This window comes from Pan troglodytes, chromosome 14, assembly GCF_028858775.2.
Source record: "Pan troglodytes isolate AG18354 chromosome 14, NHGRI_mPanTro3-v2.0_pri, whole genome shotgun sequence".
Classification (NCBI taxonomy): domain Eukaryota; kingdom Metazoa; phylum Chordata; class Mammalia; order Primates; family Hominidae; genus Pan; species Pan troglodytes.
The window spans coordinates 20,087,576-20,114,827 of NC_072412.2; the positions used below are offsets into that span (position 1 = coordinate 20,087,576).

The following is a 27,252-nucleotide window of genomic DNA, read 5'->3' on the forward strand; positions in this document are numbered from 1 at the left end:
GCCAGCTTTTATTCCCTTATTTGTCCATGCCCACATCCTGCTGATTGGTCCATTTTACAGAGTGCTGATTGATGCATACACAATCCTTTAGCTAGACACAGAGTGCTGATTGGTACGTTTTTACAGAGTGCTGATTGGTGCATTTACAATCCTTTAGCTAGACACAGAAAAGATCCCCAAGTGCCCCCACTCGACCCAGGAAGTCCAGCTGGCTTCCCCTCTCAAGAAGGCAATAATTGCACTGGATATAATTAACAAAGGATTAATATCCAGAACATAACAACATTCACAAAAGTAAGTAAAAGACAATTTATAGCAGAAACTGACAACTATGCCTTCACTCTTCTCTCCTTCCTTAGTAACAAGACGCTAATTTTATTTGCTCAGCAGCAATGCACCCACCCACCTAAAATGACATTTCCTGGACCCATTTCTAGCTAGGAGGATCTATGGGATTAAGTTCTGGCCAATAAGATATTAGCAAAGTTTCAGGTGGGATTCCCTAAAGGGAGATGACTCAGCTAGAAACACTCTTCTTTCCTGTTCCCCAGAAGTAGACATGATAGCTGTAGTTCTACTAATCATCTGGGACCATGAGAAGACTTAAAAGATTGAAGATATCCTCTAAGAATAGTAGAACAGAAAAACAGAAGAATTGTAAGCCCCTGATGACATCCTACAGCCACTAAACCATTCATATACATATATATCTATCTATCTCCATACTTCTTATGTGAGAAAAACTAAACCTATCTTTTTAAAAAACACTGTAATTTTAGTTTTTTGTTATATGCTGCCAAACCTAATCCAAACAAATATGCAACAGAAATGTTGCCAATGAACAATAGGCTAGACAATCCAGAGTAGAAAGTAAAAATGGATATTAAACATGACAACACACTCAACCTCACTAGTAACACATGGAAATGCAAATTAAAACAAGGAACTATCATTTCTGACTCACTGGCTAGATAAAAATTGAGTGCAAAAACAAGTGTTTGGGGATGGGCATGGTGGCTCATGCCAGCACTTTGGGAGGCCAAGGCAGGTAGATGGCTTGAGGTCAGGAGCTCAAGACGAGCCTGGGCAACATGGCAAATCTCTGTCTCTACTAGAAATACAAAAATTAGCCAGTCGTGGTAGCACGCACCTGCAGTCCCAGCTACTCAAGAAGCTAAGTTGGGAGAATCACTTGAAGCCAAGATTGCGTCACGGCACTCCAGCCTGGGTGACAGAGCCAGACGCCATCTCAAAAAAAAACAAACAAGTGTTTGGGGAAGTTTGGGGTATCATTATAAACTGCTAATGGTAATATAAAATGGAACAATCACTTAGAATTGAGACTTATCTAGAAAAAGTTGATAGTCCCAACCAGCAAGGTATGCACAAGTCCACTTCTACCACCTTCTAGACATTTATTCCCCAGAGAACTTCTCCCCTCTCCCACATACATACAAAGGCCACAAAGATGTTCCTACAACACTATAATAGAAAAAAAAAGAAGAAGTAACAATTTAAATTTCCACCAAGAGAGAATACATTGCAGTATAGTCATACATTGGTTTATAAAGCCAGTAAAAATTGAACTAGAGCTATATTTACCAACCTAGATAAACCCTGAAAATTATTCTGAATGAAAATGGCAAATGACAAGACATGTACAATATACCATTTATATAAAATTTTTAAAACTCAATAGTATGTTATTTACATTTGCGGGAAGAGTATAAAAGCACGGAAGGAAGGATAAGCAACTGTGAAGCCATGATGGCCTCTGTGGAAAATGAGGATGAGGCAGGGAACAGTGTCTACAGGGACTCAAAGGGGGCTTCAATTATATCTGTGATATCTTAATATTTTTAAAAGATTGTAGGCAAAACATCTATATGAACATTTGCTAATCTAGGAGGTAGGCATATGAATGCAATTTATATTACTGTATGCATTTTTCTGTCCATTTAAAACCTTGCATTTCTTTAAATAAGTGGGCCTTCTATTCTCGATAGTACAGTTGACCTTAAACAACTCTTCTGCTAAAACAAGACAAAAATGGTGGACAAAATTTCTTAAAAATTTTAAGTGCATCACTGAGCTTACAAGAAATTAAGGAATCATCAAAAGCTAAAACAGAAGGGAACGCAGGGATCCAAAGATGAATGCAAGCACTCATGTGTTTACCCTGGAGACATGTGCCAACCTCTAGTGACCCTGAACTTCCATTTTGACAGCTGCCTAGCGTAAAGAAGACAGGAGATTAAAGCCAGGGCCCATCTCAGGTAGGGATCTAACAAGATATCCCTCCACATAAAGCTGGGATCCTCAGCGCAAGGGTAAACTATTTAAAAAACAAACAAAACAAACCAGGAAGGAGGGGGACCAGGGAAGAGAAAAAGAAGGGAGAAGGGAGGGAAGGATTAACTTGCCGGTCTGGACCTTGATAGATGGAAGAGCGTAAATTACTTCAGACAATGAATACCCACAAGCAGGCCCATGACAGGTCTCTTGCCCATCACAACAGGACCCACGTTGTCCAAAAAACTTGAAGCCAATAAAATTAAAGTAGTCCTGTGTTGTCTATGTACCTAGGCACTTGGAGGAATCCAGGCTTCAGAGTTTTTCATAAACATTTCCAAGAGTTAACATATAAATTTCACTAAACACACGAGGAAATAAGCCACTACAAGTTTACAAAACAATAAATTAAAGAATCAGACAAATGAAACTCACAAATATTGGAAATGTTAGAAACAGAATATAAAATATTTAAAAGAACCAAAAATGTAAAAAGGAGACTTCACCAAAATTAAAAACTTCTGTACATCAAATGACATTATCAAAAGAATGAAAAGGCAATCCACAGAATGGGAGAAAATACTATAAATCATTTACTTATCTGATAGAAGATTAATATCTGTAATCTATAAAGAACTCCTACAACTCAATGACAAAAAACCAAATAACCTGATTAAAAAATACAAAAAGGACATTAACAGACATTTCTCCAAAGAAGATACATAAATAGCCAAGAAGCACATGAAAAGATGCCCAACATACCAAATCATTAGGAAAATACAAATCAAAACTGCAAGACATCACCTCACATCCATGAGAACAGACATATTAGAAAATAACAAGTGTTGATGAGGATGTGGAGAAACTGGAACCTTTGTACGCTGCTGGTGGAAATGTAGAAATGGTACAGCCAAACAAAAAAAGGAACAGCCACAGACGGGCGCGGTGGCTCATGCCTGTAATCCCAGCACTTTGGGAGGCAAAGGCAGGTGGATCACGAGGTCAGGAGTTCAAGACCAGCCTGGCCAAGATGGTGAAACCCCGTCTCTACTAAAAATACAAAAATTAGCTGGGTGTGGTGGCGCATGCCTGTAATCCCAGCTACTCGGGAAGCTGAGGCAGGAGAATTGCTTGAACCCAGTAGGTAGAGGTTGCGGTGAGCCTAGATCGCGCCATTGCACTCCAGCCTGGGCGACAAGAGCAAGACTCCGTCTCAAAAAAAAAAGAAAAAAAAAAAAAGGAACAGCCACTAGGGAAGATAGTATGGCAGTTCCTCAAAAAATCAAAGATAAAACTATCATATAAGCCAGTAATTCTACCTCCAGCTATATATCCAAAAGAACTGAAAGCAATGCTTTAATAGACTGTACCAATGTTCACTAAAGAATGAATGGATAAACAAAACATGGTATATTCACACAATGGAATATTATTCAGAAATAAAAAGGAATGAAGTGGTAGGGGGCAGTGGCTCACACCTGAAATCCCAGCACTTTGGGAGGCTGAGGTGGGTGGATTGCTTGAGTTCCGGGGTTCCAGACCAGCCTGGGAAACACGGTGAAACCCCATCTCTACGAACACATACAAAAGTTAGCCAGGCCTGGTGGCTTGCACCTGTAGTCCCACCTACTGGGCAGGCTGAAGTGGGAGGATCACTTGAGCCTGGGAGGTCAAGGCTGCAATAAGACATGATTGCACCACTGCACTCCAGCCTGGGTAACAGAGCAAGACCCTGCCTCCAAAAAAAAAAAAAAAAGGAATGAAGTACTAAGATATATTACAACAAGGATGAACTTTGAAAACATTATGCCAAGTAAGATAACCCAGACACAAAAGGACAAATACTGTATGATCTCACTTATATAAGGTAGTTAAAATAGTCAAATTCATGGAAAGTAGAATCATGGTTACCAGGGATTAGAGGCAGGAGGAAATGGGAAGTTGCTATTTAATGGGTATATAGTTCCAGTTTGCAAAGTTCTGGAGATAGTGATAAATTTTGGTGATAGTTACACAACAATATGAATGGCAAATTTTATGTTGAATTTTACAATAATTTTTTTTTTTTGAAACAGAGTCTCGCTCTGTCGCCCAGGCTGGAGTGCAGTGGCAAAATTTCGGCTCACTGCAAGCGCCACCTCCCGGGTTCATGCCATTCTCCTGCCTCAGCTTCCCAAGCAGCTGGGACTACAGGCACCCGCCACCACGCCCAGCTAATTTTTTTTGGTATTTTTAGTAGACACGGGGTTTCACTGTGTTAGCCAGGATGGCCTCGATCTCCTGACCTCATGGTCCCCCCGCCTCAGCCTCCCAAAGTGCTGGAATTACAGGCTTGAGCCACCGCATCCAGCCAATAATTTTTTTTAAAAGCAAGATATCACAAGAAAACTTTTATGAGCAATATAATAAAAGAAATATAAATATCAATAGACTTACTATGTATGGTTTGGATGGTAGTTACAGGAGTACACACAATCACATATCATCATCAAACTGGACACCTGAGATTTGTGAATTTTCTTGTGTTAATATACTTCAATAAAATATACATTGAAAACTCACTAAACAGATCAAAGAACAGATTAGATACATCGGGGAAAAAATTAGGGGTTGGGCACAGTAGCTCACACCTGTAAGCCCAGCACTTTGGGAGGCTGAGGAGGGTGGATTACCTGAGGTCAGGAGTTTGAGACCAGTCTGGCCAACAGGGTGAAACCCCGTCTCTACTAAAAATACAAAAAAATTAACTGGGCATGGTAGTGTATGCCCGTAGTCCTTGCTACTTGGGAGGCTGAGGCAGCAGAATCGCTTGAACCTGGAAGGTAGAGGTTGCAGTGAGCCAAGATCACACCACTGCACTCCAGCCTGGGCGACAGAGTAAGACTCGGTCTCAAAAAAAAAAAAAAAAAAAAAAAAGAAAAAGAAAGAAAGAAAAGAAAATTGGGAAAACTGAAGACAGATATGGGAAATTATTACAAACATAGGAAGGCACAAACATGAAGCATGATAGTCCCTTCACATTACTATAAAGGAATACTTGAGACTGGGTAATTTATAAAGAAAAGAGGCTTATTTGGCTCATGTTTCTGCAAGCCATACACACAGTACCAACATCTGCTCAGCTTCTGGTGAGACCAAGAGCTTTCAATCACGGCAGAGGGCAAAGGGAGAGCCAGCATATCATATGGCAAGAAAGAAAGCAAGTGGGGGGAGGTGCCACATTCTTTTAAACCAGATCTCCGGTGAACTCAGAGGGAGGCACCATGCCATTCATGAGGGATCCACCTCATGACCCAAACACCTCCTACTAGGCCCACCTCGAACATCAGAAGTCATTTCAATATGAGATTTGGAGAGGACAAAACATCCAAACCACATCATAAAGAGTCTAGGAGAATTGGCCAGGCGCAGTGGCTCATGCTTGTAATCCTAGCCCTTTGGGAGGCTGAGGTGGGTGGATCACCTGGGGTCAGGAGTTTGGGACCAGCCTGGCCAACATGGCAAAATCCCATCTCTACTAAAAATACAAAAATTAGCCAGGTGTGGTGGTGGGCACCTATATAATCCAGCTACTCCAGAGTCTGAGGCAGGAGAATCGCTTGAACCAGTAGGGCAGAGGTTGCAGTGAGCCGAGATGGAGCCACTGCACTCCAGCCTGGGCAAAAGAGCAAAACTCAGTCTCAAAAAAAAAAAAAAAAAAAAAGGCAGGGAGTGTAGGAGAATAAAGGGACCATCCATGCTCTGTTGTACTCAGAGCCCCGAGAGGCTGACCTCTAGACACTACATGACTCAGGCTTCCTCACTCTGTCCCAGTGCTTCCTTTTTCCCACCAAAAGCCACAGCTCCCTAACGCTGCTCTCCCCTACAACTACAGCTCTCTCCAATTCTCCACTATCCCGCCCTGCCCTTGCAGGCCCTGAGAATGGCTTTACCATCCTTTGTGGTTCCCTTACATCTTACCCCTCCCCAAGCCTCTGTCAATAGTTATCTTCGTTAACTCTCTTCAATTACACCTTTGAGTGTTTCTTGGCAGGCCTTACCTGACGCAGCATGGAGCTCCAATGGGTGAGGAGAAAGAAAGGAAAGATGTAGACTCAAAGCTAAAGAAAAGAAGCATTCCAAAATTGATGAGAAACACTAAAAATCAGAAAGCCCAATGAATCCCAAACTAAATAAAAAGGAGGAAAAATCATATTACTGATATCACAGTGAAACTGAGGAATTCAAAGAGAAGACCTTAAAAGCAGTCAAAGAAAAAAGATATTTATAAGGCATAACAGACTAAACTGTATTTCTTAGAGCAATAAGTTAAGTCAGACAAGAGAGACCAGAATAACATTTTCAGGGTATTGAAAGAAAATAACTATTAACCTAGAAATGTCTATCTAGAAAAATGATCTTTCAGGGATTAGAGTATAATGAAAGCATGTTCCTACAAATAAAAACCAAGAGAGTTTACCACCAAAGTACTCTTCCCTAAAAAAATTCTAAAGAAAATACTTCAAGTAAAGTGAATCCAAATTAATGATCTTGAATGCAAAAGACTATGGAGTAAACACATTGTATTGGTTTTTTTTGTTTGTTTTTGAGAGAGTTTTGCTCTTGTTGCCCAGGATGGAGTGCAATGGCGCGATCTCCACTCACCGCAACCTCCGCCTCCTGGGTTCAAGCGATTCTCCTGCCTCAGCCTCCCGAGTAGCTGGGATTACAGGCATGCGCCACCACACACAGCTAATTTTGTATTTTAGTAGAGATGGGGTTTCTCCATGTTGGCCAGGCTGGTCTTGAACTCCCAACCTCAGGTGATCCGCATGCCTCAGCCTCCTGAAGTGCTGCGATTACAGGCATGAGCCACCACACCCGGCCAAACATATTGTTAAATACGTTCACTAAGGCCAGGTGAGGTGGCTTACACCTGTAATCCTGGCACTTTGGGAGGCGGAGGCAGGAGGATCGCTTAAGCCCAGGAGTTCAAGACTGCCCTGGGCAACAAGGCAGTCTCAAAAATTGATTTGTCTCACAAATAAATAAATAGCTGGGCATGATGGCCTCCACCTGTAGTCTTAGCTATTCAGGAGGCTGAAGCAGGATTACTTGAGCTCAGGAGGTAAAGGGTGCAGTGAGCCAAGATCACACTACTGCACTCCAGCCTGGGCAAGAGGGTGAGACCCTGTCTCTTAAAAATAAATACAATATAATCCGATCCAATCCGATCCGATCCGATCCAATCCAATCCAATCCAATCTATCACCCAGGGTATACTGCAGTAGTACAATCTTGGCTCACTGCAGCATCAACCTCCCAGGCTCAAGCAGTCCTTCCACCTCAGCCTCTGGAGTAGCTGGGACCACAGGCGCATGACATCACACCTGGCTAAATTTTTTTGTATTTTTATAGAGATGGGATTTTTGCCATATTACCCAGGCTGGTCTCAAAATCCTGGGCTCAAGTGATTCTCCTGCCTCAGCCTCCCAAAATTCTGGGATTAGAGGCATGAGCAACCGCACGTGGCCAAGTATTGTATTTTTAAAATGATTCTACCTGGGAGGTTAAGGCAGGAGGATCACTTGAGCCCAAACGTTTGAAGCTGCAGTGAGCTTTAATTGCGCCACTGTGCTTCAGTCTGGGTGACACAGCAAGACCCTGTCTCTTAAAACAAAAACAAGTAAAGATTAGTTTGAGAAAATGAAAAAAGACAATTAAAACTCTGGACAGCAATAGCACATTAAGTAAAAAGAGAGGTTTTTTTGGTTTTTTGTTTGTTTGTTTGTTTGTTTTTTGAGACGGAGTTTCCCTCTTGTTGCCCAGGCTGGAATGCAATGGCGCAATCTCGGCTCACTGCAACCTCCACCTCCCGGGTTCAAGCCTCAGCCTCCCAGGTAGCTGGGATTACAGGCATGCGCCACCACGCTGGCTAATTTTGTATTTTAGTAGAGACAGGGTTTCTCCATGTTGGTCAGGCTGGTCTCGAACTCCCAACCTCAGGTGATCCGCCTGCCTTGGCCTCCCAAAGTGCTGAGATTGCAGGTATGAGCCACCGTGCCCAGCCAGGAGAGAGGTATTTTTAAGCTAGTCTTTGTATTACTCTGGCTGGGACAGAATATACATATTATCTTTGGACTAAATTGAATATGCATGTTAAAATGTTTACTGTGGTCAATAAGATATTAAAACTAAGAACATAGTTTATGACAACAAACTATGGAATGAGAAACAAAAGATTATCAAACCCTAAAAGAAGGCAAGAAAGAAAAAAATCACATGCACACACAATAAGATAACAAATAAGTTATAATTTATCAGTAATGACAAGTAAATGTAATAAACTAAATGCTCTACATAAAAAACTAAGATGGACAGACTGGATAAAAAAGAAAATCCAAAATTATGCTGTTTATAAGAAATGCATATAAAACTCAAGGGCATGGAAAGGTTGAAAGCACAAAGATGGAAAAAGTCCTCGTGCAATGGCTCATGCCTGTAATCCCAACACTTTGGGAGGCCAAGGCAGGAAGATCACATGAGGTCAGGAGCTCAAGACCAGCCTGGTTAACGAAGCAAGCCTTTGTCTCTACAAAACAATTTTTAAAATAAAAATGAAAAAATAAAATAAGTTTACAAAAGTAGAAAAAAAATTCTAATCAAAATAAAGTTAATGAAATTGATGTAGCTATCAGAGAAAAACAGAATTTAGGGCAAAATATTACTAAAAGATGCTGGGCCATCTCATAATTATAAAAGGTTTAACTACAATGGCATGCAATACAATTTATACGTACAAAACAAAACAGAACTATCAACAAATACACTAGAGTGGAAGATTAACATGTAACTCTCAGTAACTGTTAGCTTAGGAAGACAGAAGTATCTAATGAATTTGATTTAATAGCATAAATACATTGCACCTTTAAGTGAATATCACATTCTTTTCAAACACATACTGAACAAAAACTGACAACACACTAGACTGTAAGGCATATCCAAACAAATTTTAAATAACTGGTATGTATGTGACATATTACCTGACCAAGAGCAATTAAGTAAGAAATTGATTTAACATAACAATAACAAAAACTAGAAAAATTCAAGGATGAAAAAAAAATCATAATGGAAATCAGAAAATGTATAAGCCAGGCTGGGCGCGGTGGCTCACACCTGTAATCCCAGCACTTTGGGAGGCTGAGGCGGGTGGATCACTTGAGGTTGAGAGTTCAAGACCAGCCTGGCCAATATGGTAAAACCCTGTCTCTACTAAAAATATAAAAAATTAGTTGTAGTGGTGACTCATGCCTGTAATCCCAGTTACTTGGGAGGCTGAGGCAGGAGAATCCCTTGAACCCAAGATGCGGTGGGTTCAAGACTGCAGAGGTCACGCTACTGCACACCAGCCTGGGCAACAGAACAAGACTCTGTCTCAAAACAAAACAAAATAAAACTATAGTTTACAATAAACAAAAAAGCAAAAAGTTCTTTATTTGGAATAACTAATAAAATTGGAGAGGAAAAACACAAATATATAAACAAGCAAGAATTAAAAGAGAAAGCAACTACAGATGCCTTGGAAAATAAAAAGACATTAAAAGGATAGCAAACAGGGCTGGGCGTGTTAGCTCATGCCTGTAATCCCAGCACTTTGGGAGGCCAAGGCGGGCGTATCACCTGAGGTCGGGAGTTCGAGACCAGCCTGACCAACATGGAGAAACCCTGTCTCTACTAAGAATACAAAATTAGCCAGGTGTGGTGGTGCATGCCTGTAATCCTAGCTACTCGCGAGGCTGAGGCAGAAATGCTTGAACCCGGGAGGCGGAGGTTGCAGTGAGCCAAGATTGCACCATTGCACTCCAGCCTGGGCAACAAGAGCAAAACTCCGTCTCAAAAAAAAAAAAAAAAAGGATAGCAAACAAATTTATTGTGATAAATACAGCAATTCCAATCCTATACAGATTTCTTCAAGAGACTACAAAACAGGAAACACTCCTTACGCCATTTTAAGAGCCCAGCATATCATCATAAATATGCCAATAGCAAAACCAGATGAGGACAGTGGAGGAAAAGAAATTTATACATCAATCCTACTCATGAACACAGAAGAAGAAATCTTAAGATACTTCACATAAGGGAGGTGATGGATATGTTAATTAACTTGACTTAATCACTCCACGTTGTATATATATATTAAAACATTACAACATTACACTATACCCCACAAACGTATGCAATTATATCAATTAAAAATATTAATAAAAAGATATTTCATAAACCAAATCCAACAATGGATGTTAAAAATAATAATGACGATAATAATATACACTGTGACCAAGTTAGGTATCCCAGAAATGCAAAACAGAGTTAACATTAGAAAATAAACAAGGCTGAGCACTGTGGCTCATGCCTGTAATCCCAGCACTTTGGGAGGCTGAGGCTGGTGGATCACTTGAAGTCAGGAGTTTGCGACCAGCCTGGCCAACATGGTGAAACCTCATCTCTACTCAAAATTAAAGAATTAGCCTGGCATGGTGGTGCACACCTGTAGTCCCAGCTACTCGGGAGGCAGAGGCAGGTGAATCACTCGAATTCGGGAGGTGGAGGTTGCAGTGAGCCAACATCATACCACGGCACTCCAGCCTGGGCGACAGTCAGACTCTGTCTCAAAAAAGAAAAGAAAAAGAAAAAAAAAAGAGGTCGGGCTCAGTGGCTCACGCCTATCTGTAATTCCGGCACTTTGGGAGGCTGAGACAGGTGAATCACTTGAGGTCAGGAGATCAAGACCAGTCTGGCCAACATGGCAAAACCCTGTCTCTACTAAAAATAGAAAAATTAGCCAGGCATGGTAGTGTACGCCTGTAATCCCAGCTACTGGGGAGGCTGAGGCAGGAGAATCGCTTGAACCTGGGAGGCAGAGGTTGCAGTGAGCCGAGATTGTGCCATTGCATGCCAGCCTGGGCGACAAGAGCAAAACTCCGTCTCAAAAAAAAAAAAAAAAAAAAAGACTAAAATAATAAGAAAATGAATGATGAAATGATATGGAAGAGAGAGGCAATAACTAAATAAATCAACCCTATTACATTACCCTCAATTTTTTTTACTACATTGCCCCAAGTATATGGCATGATCTTTTGAGAAGATATAAAAGAAACCTGGTGGGGGTTTTGCTTTGTTTGGGGCAGGGTCTGTTCTGTCACCTAGGCTGGATGGAGTGCAGTGTTGTAATCACAGCTCACTGCAACTTTGACCTCCCAGACTCAACGGATGCTCCCACCTCAGCCTCCTGGGTAGATGAGACTGCAGGTGCGGGCCTCCACACATGGATAATTTTTTATTTTTTATTTTTTGTAGAGACAGAGTTTCGCCATGTTGCCCACTCTAGTCTCAAACTCCTGGGCTCAAGTGATCTGCTTGCCTCAGCCTCTCAAAGTGCTGCGATTACAAGCATGAGCCACTGCACCCAGTCTGGTGGTCTTTTTTGAAAGGTTTCATTGAATACTGTTGAGAATTAGAAATTTTTCATTTCCCAATCATAATGACAAAGAGAAGAAAACCGACAAAAGACATTTCACATTCACAATTATGAGATAAGTCAGAAGATGAAGGCAAAAAGACACTTTCTTTTTTTTTTGAGACAGTTTCGCTCTTGTTGCCCAAGCTGGAGTGCAACGGTGCGATCTCGGCTCACTGCAACCTCCACCTCCCGGGTTCAAGTGATTCTCCTGCCTCAGCCTCCCAAGTACCTGCGGTCACAGGTGTGTGCCACCATGCCCAGTTCCCAGTTAATTTTTTAATCATTTTTAGTAGAGACAAGATTTCACCATGTTGGTCAGGCTGGTCTCGAACTCCTGACCTCAAGTGATCCACCCACCTCAGCCTCCCAAAGTGCTGGGATTACAGGCGTGAGCCACTGCACCCGGCAAAAAGACACCCTTTTTGTGTTCTTCAATGTGGTAGCCACTAGACATGAGACTGTTTAAATTTAAGTTAATTAAAAATTTAGCTCCTCAGATATACTAGGGATATTTCAAGTGCCATGTGTGCATGGCTAGTAATTATCACATTGCAAAACACAAATACAGAATATTCCTATTACTGCAGAAAGTTTCTACAGACTGAACTGCTCTAGACTCTGTCAGTCATGGTAAAATGGATCACGTAAGTGTCATCTCAGACCTTGAGTCTTCAGATGATGATGTTATATCAGTGGTTCTTAATTCAGGTAATTTTGTCCCCCAAGGGACATCTGGCAGTGTATGGAAACATTTCTGGTTGCCACAACTGGGGAGCACTAATGGCAACTAGTGGATAGAGGGTAGGGACACTGCTAAACATCCTACAATGCACGAACCAGCCCTCAGCAACAAAAAGTATCCACCCGACATGCTAATAATGGCAAGTTTGAGAAATCCTGCCCTAAATGAATTTTCTCCAACTCAACAATCAATGAACGAACATACTTCCAAGGAAAAAAATATGGTAATCTCATTGACAGTCATTACACGAGAATTACATCATTACCCAATATTCTGTGACAAGAACCCAAAACAATCTGTTTTGCTGAAACGACATGTGATATCATTCTTTCATCTTCTTTGATTTGTGTGTAAAAAATTTGCTTGATACAGTTCGTAAGTGGGCAAATGCTAAAGGTAGGTGTATATATAAAGTTAATGAAAAACTGTTTTGATCACTCTAATTGCCATTTATAAATCTAAAAATGAAAATGATTTATAACTACAAAGCAAAGAATATTCATCTTCTCTTCACCAATATTGTGTGCCACCAATGTTGTCAAAAGCATTGTGCTTTGCTGATGCTAGAGCAAGAAAAAGAACCAGAAGTAATAAGAAGACAGAAACCTGTTAAGGATGCATTTAATATCTAAAATCAGTATTGCATTTTGACAGTGGGAATGCAACAACCAGAAATAATGAGCTAGAACCTATAAGAATTATTTGAAATGTTAAATCAGGAGCTGGGCACGGTGGCTTATGCCCGTCATCCCAGCACTTTGGAGAGGCTGAGGTGGGAGGATCGCTTGAGCCCAAGGGTTCAAGACCAGCCTGTGCAACACAGACAAACCTTGTCTCTACAAAAAATGCAAAAATTAGCCAGGCATGGTGGCCCATGCTTATAGTCCCAGCTACCTGGGAGGCTGAGGTGGGAGGATTGCTTGAGCCCAGGAGGTGGAGGTTGCAGTGAGCTGCTATTGTGCTGCTGTACTCCAGCCTGGGCAACACAGCAAGACTCTGTCTAAAAAAAAAAAGAAATAAAGAAATTGAAATCAGTATTTACAAATCAGAAGAAATACGCAAAGAGCATGGCCAGGCAAGGTGGCTCATGCTTGTAATCCCAGCGCTTAGGGAGGCTGAGGCAGGCAGATTGCTTGAGCTCAGGAGTTCAAGACCAGCCTGGATAACATGGTGAAACCCTGTCTCTACTAAAATACAAAAATTAGCCGGGTATGGTTGGTGTCTGCCTGTACCCCCAGCTACTCAGAGGGCTGAGGCTGGAAGACTGCTTGAGCCTGGGAGGCAGAGGATGGCGTGAGCCGAGATTGCGCAACTGCACTCCAGCCTGGGCAACAGAATGAGACCCTGCCTCAAAAAAAAAAAAAAAAAGGAGCAGGCTGTGAGCACTGGCTCATGCCTGTAATCTCAGCACTTTGGGAAGCCAAGGTGGGCCAATCACCTGAGGTCGGGAGTTTGAGACCAGCCTGACCGGACCAACATAGAGAAACCCCGTCTCTACTAAAAATACAAAATTAGCCAGGCATGGTATGGTGGTGCACGCCTGTAATCCCAGCTACTTGGGAGGGTGAGGCAGGAGAGTTGCTTGAATCCAAGAGGTGGAGGTTGCTGTAAGCCAAGATCAAGCCATTGCACTCCAGCCTGGGCAACAAGAGCAAAACTCCGTCTCAATTAAAAAAAAAAAAAAAAAAAGAACAAACGGCCACACTCTAGACTTGTGGTGTCTAACACAGTAGCCACTACCACAGTGGCTCCCTTACATTAACCATGTTACAAGAGCTCAAGACGAATGTGGTAAGTGGCTACCACACTGGAGAGAGCAGATAAAGAACACTTCCATCAGCACAGAAAGTTCTATCAGCTAGTGTTACTCTAAAAAAATCTAATTAACTCAACATGTATTTATCAAGTGCTTACTATAAGGTTATCTTGATTTGATGCCATGTTATTTGATACATTAAAGTACAAAATAGCAGCTAACATTTACAGAGCACTTACTATACCCCAGGCACTATACTAAACACTTTTCTTTCAATGTATGCTAAATCATTTTATCTTTGCGCTAACTCCCTGAGGTAGTGGTTATTATTTCTCTATTTTTTAAAAAAAGATGGGCTCTTGGGCCAGCCGTGGTGGCTCACGTCTGTAATCCTAGCACTTTGGGAGGCTGAGGCAGGTGGACTGCCTGAGCTCAGGAGTTCGAGACCAGCCTGGGCAACATAGTGAAACCCTGTCTCTACTAAAATACAAAAAAATAGCCAGGCGTGGCAGCGTATGCCTGTAGTCCCAGCTACTCGGGAGGCTGAGGCAGGAGAATTGCTTGAACCCGGGAGGTGAAGGTTGCAGTGAGCCGAGATCGCACCACAGCACTCCAGCCTGGGTTACAGAGCAAGACTCCATCTCCAAAAAAAAAAAAAGATAGGGTCTTGCTATGTTGCCCAGGCTTGAACTTCCGGACTCAAGCAATTCTCCTGCCTCATCCACCCAGGGAGGTGGAGCTACAGACAGGATTTTTCACACTGCTGCCGGTCAAACATCAAAACCACAAATCTGACAAGTTTTTGTTTTGTTTTGTTTTGTTTGTTTTTTTTGAGATGGAGTTTTGCTCTTTTAGGCTGGAGTGCAGTGGCACGATCTCGGCTCACTCCAAGTGCAGTACAGTGGTGCAATCTCACTGCAAGTGCAGTGGCACGATCTTGGCTCACTGCAACCTCCACCTCCCGGGTTCAAGCGATTCTCCTGTCTCAGCCTCCTGAGTAGCTGGGATTACACGCATGCACCACCATGCCTGGCTAATTTTTTGTATTTTTAGTAGACATGGGGTTTCACCATGTTGGCCAGGTTGGTCTCGAACTCCTGACTTCAGGTGATCCGCCCGCTTCAGCCTCCCAAAGTGCTGGGATTAAAATTTTATACTGTGTGAATTCAAGCTAATTATTACAGCAAACAAAACCTTAAGATAACCCAGCCTCTATTTCCCTAGTCTCATTTCACACTACTCCCTTCCTCGTTTATTCATCCTTTTTCATTCAACAAATATTACTGAGCAACAAGGTGCCAAGCCCTGTACTAGACACACATAATCAAGGAAAAGCAAACAGGGTCCCTGAACAAATACACATTAGAGTCCAGCAAGAGAGACCAACGTTCATTAATCAATCACATAAATAAGGTGTTATAAAAGAACTACCAATAACTTGAGACCACCCTGGGCAATACAGCAAGACTTCGTCTCTACAAAAACATTATAACATAGCCAGGTGTGGTGGCGTGCACCTGTGGTCCCACCTATTAGGGAGGCTAAAGGGGGAGGATCGCTTCAGCCCAGGAGTTTGAGGCTGCAGTGAGTCATGATCACACCACTGCATTCCAGCTGGGTTTTAGAGTAAGACCCTAACTCCAAAAAGTAAAAAATAAAATAAATAAAATAAAAGAACTACACTGTTATAAAAGGACAGGTGAATCTCACCTTTCAGGCAGGCTAAGGAAGGCTTCCCTGAGAAACTGACTACTGAGAGAACTGAAGGATGAAGTGACAGTGAAGAAAAGCATTCCAGACAGAAGGACTAGTATATGAGAGGCCCTGTGACAGGACACAGGACACAAGTGGGAAGGGTTGCAAAAAAGCTAGTGTGGCTGATGAAGAGTAAAAGTGACTGGAAAAGAGTCAACAGAAGCTGGAAAGGCAGTAACTTATCCAAAGCCTCACAAGGTGCAAACATTTTTAAAGAAAAATGCTTTATATTTCACAACACTTAATGGCACTTTTCCCCTGCTTTTTGTGAACAAGAGGCCTTACATTTTCATTTTCACTGGGCCCTGCAAATTATGTAGGTAGCCCTGGCTGGACAACAAAGACAGTGGACAGAAACAGTCTTATGGCTCCGATACAAGGCAGAGGCCACCCACTCACTATACTGACCCTTCAGACCCACTAAGAAAGACAAAAAAGATGAGGATATGGAATGAAACACGGTCTCCATGGCCAAGCACAGTGGCTCATGCCTGTAATCCCAGCACTTTGGGAGGCCGAGGTGGGAGGATCACGAGGTCAGGAGTTCGAGACCAGTCTAGCCAACATGGTGAAACTCCCTCACATGGTGAAACCCCATCTCTACTAAAAATACAAAAATTAGCCGGGCATGGTGACACGTGCCTGTAATCCCAGCAACGCAGGAGGCCGAGTCAGGAGAATTGCTTGAACCTGGGAGGCGGAGGTTGCGGAGGTTGCAATGAGCCTAAACGTGCACTGCGCCACTGCACTCCTGGCTGGGTGACAGGGTGAGACTCTGTCTCAAAAAAAAAAAAGAAAGAAACATGGCCTCCTAAATTAGAACCTTCGTAGGTAAGGCAAAGGAAACTGCAGTTTTTTGTTTTGTTTTGTTTTTGAGACAGAGTTCGCTCTTGTTGCCCAGGCTGGAGTGCAATGGCACGATCTTGGCTCACTGCATTCTCCGCCTCCCGGGTTCAAGTGATTCTCCTGCCTCAGCCTCCCGAGTAGCTGGGAATACAGGCATGCGCCACCACACTGGCTAATTTTGTATTTTTAGTAGAGACAGGGTTTCTCCATGTTGGTCAGCCTGGTCTCGAACTCCCAACCTCAGGTGATCTGCCCGCCTCAGCCTCCCAAAGTGCTGGGATTACAGGTGTAAGCCACTGTGTCCAGCCAGAAATCTGCAGTTTTAATAATCACCCTAAGATTGGTTATGCATGTTCTAAACTCTGAAAAACCCTTCTCTAAAATATTGTCAAATTACAATGGACCTAATTTTTCCCATAATTACAAACAGAGAAAGAGTGAATCCCTATCTCTTTTCCAGAATAAAGTTTATTAGTTTTCTATTAGCTCTTTCTCACTCAAAAGACATTTTTCCTTTTATTTATTCACAAGGTTATATTATACTTAGCAGTGATTAAACAAATCTGTGGAAATGGAATGCCCTGCATTTGTATTTATAAGTCTATAAATGCAAAACCACAAACCTAGTCTTAGTCTGAACCATGATACAGCTTTGAACATTCTTCAACATAAAAATAATTGCAGGACATTCAAGGAAGTAGATTTTAAAAGTAGATTTTTTTTTGGCCGGGTGTGGTGGCTCACGTCTATAATCCCAGCACTTTGGGAGGCCAAGGCAGGTGGATCACCTGAGGGTCAGGAGTTCAAGACCAGCCTGGCCAACATGGTAAAACCCCATCTCTACTAAAAATACAAAAAATTAGCCAGGCATCATGGCAGGCACCTGTAAATCCCAGCTACTGGGGAGGCTAAGGCAGGAGAATCACTTGAACCCAGGAGGTGTAGGTTGCAGTGAGCCGAGATGGCGCCATTGCACTCCAGCCTGGGCAACAAGAGTGAAACTTCATCTCAAAGAAAAAAAAAAAAAGAAAAGGGTAGATTTTTTTAAAACACATGCAACATTCAGGCTGGGTGTGGTATCTCACGCCTGTAATCCCAGCATTCTGGGAGGCCGAGGCGAGCGGATCACCTGAGGTCAGGAGTTTGAGAACAGCCTGGTCAACATGGTAAAATACTGTCTCTACTAAAAATACCAAATTAGCCAGGCATGGTGGCGTGCACCTGTAGTCCCAGCTACTCTAGAGGCTGAAGCAGGATAATTGCTTGAACCCGGGAGGCAGGGGTGGCAGGGAGCCGAGATTGCGCCACTGCACTCCAGCCTAGGCAACAGAGTGAGACTCCATCTCAAAGAAAAGAAAAGAAAATAGAAATGCATGCAACATTCAAATTTACTAAAACGGAGTATTAATTTATGGTCTAAATTTTTATATTGTAAAAAATTCAAACTATATTAAAACTATATTAAGCACTCCTCCCATGTGCAATCTCATTCCCTATGTAGCCATTCTTAGAAGTTTAGTATAGGCCAGGCACAGTGGCTCACACCTGTAATCCTAGCACTTTGGGAGGCTGAAGCTGGCAGATCACCTGTGATCAGAAGTTCAAAACCAGCCTGGCCAACAAGGTGAAACCCTGTCCCTACTACAAACACAAAAATTAGCTGGGTGTGGTGGTGCATGCCTGTAATCCTAGCTACTCGGGAGGCTGAGGAAGGAGAATCGCTTGAACCTGAGAGGCAGAAGTTGCAGTGAGCCGAGATCACACCATTGCACTCCAGCCTGGGTGACAGAGCAAGACTCTGTCTCAGAAAAAAAAAAAAAGAAGTTTAGTATAAGCCTTCCATTTCCGTTTCTATGCATATACAAATATATACAGAACTTTTTCTAGAAAACAGAAATGGGATCATATATTCTATTCTGCAATTTTTCGTCTTATTTTGAGTATCTTTCCATGTTCATTCAGATCTTCCCATTTAAAAAAAAAGCTATCACATTTTAGATATACCATATTTTTTAAGAGTTCCATAAAACTCCATTATATAGAATACCAGTATATAAAATCAATTTGGTATAACTGGACATTTACGCTGTTTCAATCTTCACTATAGCAAAGTACACTACAGTAAACATTCTTTGTGTATAAGCAAGTATTTCCATAAACTGAATAAATGGCCAGAAGTGAAATAGCTGGGGGTCAGCTATATATTGAAGGCTCTTGTATCGAAAACTTGTAGCATACTTCCCCATACCTTTACAATGTGAAATACCATTTTATTCTTAGTTCTGTTTCTAGACTATTCTAACTTTCTATTCTTTTCCTATGCCAATGCTATGTTTCAATTACTTTAGCTTCTGAATACTTTGTAATAGTTGCTACATCAAGTCCCCAAACCCTTCACAGACTTCCAGATATATTTTCTAATCAATTAATTTTTCTCCCACCTCAGAAAAGGGTGAGGAGGAAAGAGAGATTTTGATTGACATTATATTCAATTTAGAGATGAATGAGGGAGAAATTGCCACCTTAACCGGATTGACCTTTCAGACCAAGGAGCATAGCCTTCATTTAATTCAGCTCTTTTATATTCTGCAAATAAGCTGTATCATGTTCTTCATAAAAATGGTGCATGTTTCTTATCAGTGCCCTATAATTTATTTCTACAGTTTTTCTTTCTAATAGAATGGGATCTTTTTTCCAATTTTAAGCTGATCACTGTTGATATAAAGGAAATCTTGCAACCCATTTATTTTTCTTATATCTGGTCATCTTCCCAAAGAACTAATGGTTCCAACAGTCTTAGTTATTTTGCTTAAACTTTTTTTCCGAAATGTCATATCACCTGCAAATAATCATTTTTTGGCCTTTCTTTCCAATATCTGCACTTATTCCCATTTTTTGTACTACTTTATCAGTTAGACCCTCCAGAAGGTGTTAAATAACAGTTATATTAGGACTCCTGTTTTACTTCTGAGGATATCATCATTTAATACATGGTTTCAGATAACTATTTGTTATCATATTGAGAATTCCCTTCAATTCCTAGTTTACCCAATTGTTTTAATCATAAAATGATGTTAAATTTTAACAACTGCCTTTTAGGCATCTATGGATGATTTCAAATGCCTTTTCGCATTTCTTCTCTGGATCACTGGCTATGTTCCAATTAGTTTGACACAAGTCCAACTGCAAATACACATTTAATTGAACTGAATTTGAAACATAAATTTCCTATTAATTAGCTTTTTTGAGAAAAAGAATGCTGTGCCAGTTTTCTAATATCTAGTGCCACTGCAGGTACTACAAGACAGGGCTGAAATAAACAAAAATGCATACTTACTATAATGCATCTTTCAAATAAGAAAAGTAGGTTCAATTAATTAAAATTTTCATTTTTATGACGTGTACTGTGGTTACAAAAAAATAAAGGCAGTGTACCTTACACATTTGAAGGTCTCGGGAAATATCTACTATATAAATGCTCAAATATTCCTCAAACTCACTGTATTTCCCCAAACTATATTCTCTCAGACTATATTCCCCAAAATATATATCTCCACCTGGGATATTGCTTATCAAACTAGAAAACTCCAATCTATTTTTCATGATTCAGCTTAAGGGTTACCTATTCCAAGAAGCCCTTTCTCAGTCCCCATCTCAGCCTGAGACAGATGTTTGTACCTACTTCTATTATAACTTTACCAACCAACATTTGCTAATATTTTTGCCTTTCTCCACTCCTTGAAAAGAAGGTGCTTCTTCTGTCTCCTCAGCATACACAGCATAGTGTCTAACATGCTGTGTTTCTATATACTGAAGAAATGTTCTAAAACAAATCAATGGCCAGAAATTGGATTCCAGATCCAAACTAGCTATATGACAACAGGTAAATCATTTGCCATCTCTGAATATCAGGTTTTCATATTTATTTATTTATTTATTCTATTTTTTTGAGACAGAGTCCCGCTCTACAGCCCAGGCTGGAGTGCAATGGCACAATCTCTGCAACCTCTGCCTCCTGGGGTCAAGTGATTCTGCTGACTCAGCCTCCCAAGTAGCTGGGATTACATTATAGGTATGCACCACCTCGCCCAGCTAATTTTTGTATTTTTAGTAGAGTCATGGTTTCACCATGTTGGCCAGGCTGGTCTCGAACTCCTGACCTCAGGTGATCCACCTACTTTGGCCTCCCAAAGTGCTAGGATTACAGGTGTGAGCCACCATGCCTGGCCAGGTTTTCTCATTTATAAGGTTTAGGAATATCTCATCCTATTTACTTCACAGGACTGATAGGAGAATGAAGACAAAAATTTTTCTATAGGACTACAGATGTGCAAGTATTTTAGAAGATATTAACCAGATTCCACTATAATAAAATCTATGAAAACCAGTCATGAATCTCATTTATTGAAGTTGGATTTACACTCACTAAATCCATCCTGGTTTAAAAACAAATGTATGGGCCGGGTGCGGTGGCTCACGCCTGTTAATCCCAGCACTTTGGGAGACCAAGGTGGGAAGATAACCTGAGGTCAGGAGTTCAAGACTAGCCTGGCCAACGTGTTGAAACCTCATCTCTACTAAAAATACAAAAATTACCCAGGCGTGGTGCCAGGCACCTGCAGTCTCAACTACTTGAGAGGCTGAGGCAGGAGAATCACTTGAACCTGGGAGGCAGAGGTTACAGTGAGCTGAGATTGCGCCATTGCACTCCAGCCTGGGCAAGAGTAAGACTGTCTCAAAAGAAAAAGGAAAAAAAAAACCTATGAAAATTACTTTTCTATAATGTATCAGTTAATATGTGTGCTCTGCACTATCTTATATTATTGCTACACACAATCACTAAGGACAATCCAAAACAACCTAATGAAGACAGGGCAACAAAACCAAGCAAATTCAAGACAATAAATAAAGCACTCTTTGGACTGCAAATGAATGTGGCATCAATACTATAAGAACACTAAACTTTTCAATAATGTTGTCTCTAAAATCAAAACACCTCCTACATTTTAGTATACAAGAGGATGTGCATAGGTCATACACAATTACCATACCATATCATGTAAGAAACTCACCTGGGCACAGTAGCTTACGCCTATAATTCCAGCACTTTAGGAGGCCAAGGCAAGAGTATCACTTGAGCTCAAGACTAGCCTGGGCAACATAGTGAGATCCTCTCTACAAAAAAATATTTTTAAAAAATTACCCATTCAAGGCTGCAGTGAGCCATGATCATGCCACTACACTCCAGCTTGGACAACAGAGACCCTGTCTCAAAAGAAAGGGAGGGGATCGGGGGGACTTAAGTATCAATGCACGGTTGATGTCCATGGGTGGAGGCGGCTTCTGGAACTAACCTCTCATGGACACCGAGGGACGACTGTACTACTTTATCTGGCAGCTTATCCAATAACCTAAATTGATTGAATATAGATGTACCATATTTAGACATTTTCCATCAAGTAATAAAATGTAACATTTATAGTATATGTTGACTAAGAACCAACATGGTTGAGTAAAAAAAGTAAAAAAAAAAAAAGAGTAAAAGTTCTGAAAGGGGAGTCTGGTGATCTCAGCCTGGATCAGTTATATCATGAATTTGCTCTGTGACCTACCTTGGGCAAGTCACTTCTACCTCTTTGAACCTCAGTTTCCCCATCTGTAGCATAGAAGGGAGAATGCTTAGACTTGGTTCTTATTTTTCAGTTTCTAGTCTCTCAGAGACGGTGATAAAAGCTCTAGACCCTATTACTAAAAATGTACGTTTATACCAAAAAATTTGTTACAATTTCCTTCTGATATTCATCCTAGACTCCCTAAGACCTCTGTACCAAAAGATCTAAGATTCTTCTATGTTCTAAAATTCTATGCTGATTTCCATAAAACAACTATATGAGTTACCTAATGAAAAATTAAGCAAAAATAATTATGAAATACATCACTATTTGCATTTTGAATCTCAAAGCATATTAACAGTTAAAATACAGCAATTTTCCATAAGATATATTCAGACCCACAGATGGATAAATGCTAAGATCACTCTGTTTAAAATATGTAGCTTAATGCTTAATAATTGACGGAGCATTAACAACCTTAATTAGCCAAAGATGAATTAATTTACCTTCTTTCTGGTCCCAGTATCCTACAGCTTAAGAACCACAGACTGGTAACAGACAAACCAGAGTTTGAGTCTCTACCCCTTGCTATGTAAATTTGTGTAGATTACTTAGCATCTACATGTTGGAATTTCCTTAGCCTGTAAAATGAAAACGAAAGTAACACGCCAGGTGCAGTGGCTCACGCCTGTAATCCAAGCACTTTGGGAGGCCGAGGCAGGTGGATCACGAGGTCAGGAGTTCGAGACCAGCCTGGCCAACATGGTGAAACCCCGTCTCTATTAAAAATACAAAATTAGCTGGGTGTGGTGGTACATACCTGTAGTCCCAGCTACTCAGGAGGCTGAGGCAGGAGAATCGCTTGAACCCGGGAGGCGGAGGTGGCAGTGAGCCAAGATCGTGCCACTGCACTCCAGCCTGGGCAACAGAGTGAGACTTGGTCTCAAAAAAAAAAAAAAAAAAAAAAAAAAAGAAGATGAAAGTAATAATACCTACCTCACAGAGTTACTGGAGATAAAAAGTAATATATGTAAAGGGCTTGGCACAGCGCCTCGAACATAGTATGTACTCAATAAATGGTAGCTATTAATAATTTGGAATATAGCTTTCATATTAAGAAATAATACAATAACTACTCTACACATCTTTGGTACAAATTTCTGAATACTTCAGTGGAAATTTCCAAAAAGTCATTTCCTTTTTTTTTTTTTTTTGAGATGAAGTCTCACTCTGTCGCCCAGACTGGAGTGCAGCAGCACGATCTCGGCTCACTGCAACCTCTGCCTCCTGGTTCAAGCGATTCTCCTGTCTTCGCCTCCAGAGTAGCTGAGATTAAAGGTGCCAGCCATCACGCCCGGCTAATTTTTATATTTTTAGTAGAGATGGGGCTTCACCGTGTTGGCCACGCTGGTCTTGGGCTCCTGATCTCGAGTGATCCGCCCACCTCGGCCTCCCAAAGTGCTGGGATTACAGGAATGAGCCACCGCGCCCGGTTGTAATTTCCTGTTTTTAATAACATGACACTTTTTTCAATACTACTCTCCTCTGAAAAGATAAAAAGCATTTAGACAAATTATTTACACAACATATGACAGATGGGGTAGAGTGGAAAGACACACAGCTTTAGAGCCAGACAGAACTGAGTTCAAGACCTAATTCAGCCATTTAGTAATCGTGTAACCCGGGTCACTTACAGTTTCTCAACCTTGTAAAGCAAAGCTGTTGCAAGAATTAATAAAATATGTAAAGTATGTAAAGCATCAAGCCCAATATCTAGCACTCAATAAACGGTACTTACTACTATTCTTCTCACCTACTCCTTATAGGGGATAAAAGCAGCTTTGCCAGGGAAGAGGGAAGATATTGGAAAACACAAATACTAGTTTATATTAAGCCAGTGACGAAGGACACTGATTTTACCTGATCAGTGTAAGAACTACAGCCGTGTTTTGGGTGGCATACTCCTTCCAGAATCTAACGAAAACAGAGCCCCTAGCTCCTAGGAAAATTTCAGGAATTTTACAAAACGCTCTATGTCAGGGATTTTTAAGAATCTTTTATTAAGGGGAATACTAGCTAGTTACTTCTGCTTAATTTGCAAAAGTGTGAAAACCTTCACTAGTCTGTTTTGTGACAAAACGTACATTAAGTTAATATTCATAATGAAGCAAGTAAATACTGCTTTTATTAGACTTCTCGATTTCTAAAGAAACAAAAATATCTGGTGTAAAATATTAGAACTACAAACTACGCTAGAATTAGTTCGAATATTCTCAAATGTGATGCTCAAACACCCTAACACCAAACCAAAAGGAAAAAAGTCCAAAAAGGTAACAAAGCTGGCTGTATCCAATTCTTAGAAAGTCTGAATCAATCCAGGTATCAAATGAACCTCTAACTTCCCAAAACATCTACAAACACTGAAGTCATAATTTGCAAAAACAAAGCTGAGCCAGCAAATACAAACACTGTTTACTAACTGAACGTAGTTTATCCGTACTTCTCCTTGCATGTAATACTTTTATCCTTTGACTCGGCCTTCTCAAATTCCCTTAGTAAACAATCTCATCAAACTGTTTATTGTAGTGTAAGCATGAAGTCAAAGAGTAGCATAGACTCAGTTCTCCAAATCGCGGGAGCTTTAAGGAGCTTAGCACTAGACCAAGTTTTGCCCCTATGACCTTGGTCTCAACGATTCCCCTCCCTCCCTCCTGCCGGCCCGGCCCTTCCACGTGCTGCCGGCTGCAATTACTCCAGAGGTGGCTGCATGTCAGGGAAGCGCTAGAGGATGCGAATGCACAGGAAACAAGGGTTGCTAACAGCACCCAGGCTGTGCCATCCAATCCCTCCCGACACCAACTCCCCAAGAGCGCTCACACAGCCCTACAAATTTCCCCTACCGAAGCCCTGCGGGGATAACCCCAACTCCTTCCCGGCGCCTTGCTCTGCGACCCAGTCTGTGGGGCAGGGTGTAAGGTGAAGAAATTCTCTTTGCTACACCACTATATTCCCACGCCCGACTGGGGTGCTGGGCAGCCAGGGGAAGGGGACAGCTCCTGGAAGGAGGGGACGACGGCAGGAGGAAAGTAGGATGAAGAATCCTGCGCCACGCCACCGCCACCTCCTCCTCCACTTCCAGGCTCCCTGCAGGCCCTTGCCAGTCGCCAGCCCAGCGAGCAGCAAGGCCTGGAGTGGCAGAGCCGACCGGGGACCCGCGAATCCCGGGGTCTGAGGGGCGCGGCGTCCTCACCATCAGAACTTTAGCCGCGTTCTCCAGCTGAGCGATCACTTCTGGGGGCCCCAGCGCCGCCGCCATCATGGTCTCTCTTCAATGACGCGCCATGCGCTGCATTCTGGGAGCGGGCGCCGCGGCCGGCCAATCGCCGCCGCGACCCCGGAGCCTCACGCGCTCCCAGGGCCGTCGCAGCCGCTGTCGACGCCGGCGTCGCGGCCTCGGCGGGTCTGGCCGCGCTGCCGGGTTCCGGGTGGCTGGGAGGGGACTAGTGTGAGCCCGGCCGCCGCGCTAGGGCGGGGGCGGCCGCAGCCGGCACCGGGCGAGGCCGGGGCGGTCTGCCCAGACTGCTGCAGCCGCGCGCCCCGCTAAGCTCCCAGCCCCGCGCATGCGTGGTGTCCGGCGCCCCGGCCTCGCGGTGCCCCCGGCCCTCTCCCCACTGCCCTAGTACAGCCCGCCCGGGGACCCGCAGATCCACGACGCCAGTTCGCTCCCTCCGTTGTCAGCCCTGCACACCGCCTCCCCTGGCTCCTCCTTGCCCTTCCACGCTCCAGCGCCGTGCAGGATTTCCTAAACTTGGAATCGCTCTTCCCGCTTTCCCCTCCTCAGAGCGCACCTCCTTTCAAAGTATCTGTCTCCTGCTTCTCTGTTCCTTCTTACCATGGGAGAACATTCCAGGATAGAACGCTTCGTTTTCTTTTCTTTTTTTTTTTTTTTGAGACAGGGTCTCATTCTATCGCCCAGGATGGAGTGCAATGGCCCTATTTCGGCTCACTGCAACCTCCGTCTCCCGGGTTCAAGCGATTCCCCTGCCTCAGCCTCCTGAGTATCTGGGATTACAGGCGCCCGCCACCACGCCCGGCTAATTTTTGTACTTTTAGTAGAGACGAAGTTTCACTATGTTGGCCAGGCTGGTCTCGAACTCCTGACCTCAGGTGATCCGCCCGCCTCGGTCTCCCAAAGTTGTGGGATTACAGGCGTGAGCCACCGCCCCCGGCCGAACGCTTCGTTTTCATAATGGAGGGCTTTGGCCTTCTGCAGGACAATCATCCAAATGTATCTGGGCAGCGGGTCGCTAGGAGACCCTAGGAGGAAAACCCGTCTTTGTCTCTTGCCGTTTTCACTCTTTAAGGGCTGGCTCACATAGGAGAGGGAGAAAGCAGGGACAGGAAAGCCTGACCTTGACTACCTGGCTTCTCAAATGCAGTAAGATGAGCTTTGTCGGCCAGGCGCTGTGGCTCATGCCTGTAATCCCAGCACTTTGGGAGGCCAAGGCAGGCCTCATTTTAGCTCAGGAGTTCGAGACCAGCCTGGGCAACATCGCGAGACCCTGTCTCTACCAAAAAAAAAAAAAAAAAAGCCCGGTGTGGTGTCTTGCGCCTGTGGTCCGAGCTGCTCGGGAGGCTGAGGCGGAAGGATTGCCCAGGAGGTCGAGAGTGCAGTGGGGCGAGATCACACCACGGCACTCCAGCGTGGGTGAGAAGCTGATCCTGTCTCAGGAAAAAAAAAAAAAAAAGG

The 27,252-nt window shown here is 42.7% G+C and overlaps 1 protein-coding gene and 1 long non-coding RNA gene across 14 annotated transcripts in view; one reads left to right on the forward strand and one right to left on the reverse strand.

The window, feature by feature from the left end:
• Positions 1-24,499, forward strand: part of LOC107967845 (uncharacterized) — a 76,835-nt gene extending 52,336 nt beyond the window's left edge. The window contains exon 3 of the long non-coding RNA XR_008538657.2: positions 23,720-24,499. This is a non-coding gene — a long non-coding RNA (uncharacterized LOC107967845). The remainder of the gene's footprint in view (positions 1-23,719) is intronic.
• Positions 1-26,099, reverse strand: part of XPO4 (exportin 4) — a 124,462-nt gene extending 98,363 nt beyond the window's left edge. For 2 of the 13 annotated variants that reach the window (XR_010150623.1, XM_024348465.3), the window contains exon 1: positions 25,753-26,094. Coding sequence is in view for 2 of the 13 variants with exons in the window: in XM_024348465.3 (XP_024204233.1) it covers positions 25,753-25,821 (69 nt within the window). In the remaining 11 variants the exon portion in view is untranslated. Of the gene's footprint in view, positions 1-4,728; positions 4,794-10,819; positions 10,936-25,752 lie in introns of those variants that run through there. The other 11 variants (XM_063792426.1, XM_063792422.1, XM_063792428.1 and 8 more) reach the window with 11 other exon arrangements.
• Positions 26,100-27,252: the final 1,153 nt, after the last annotated feature.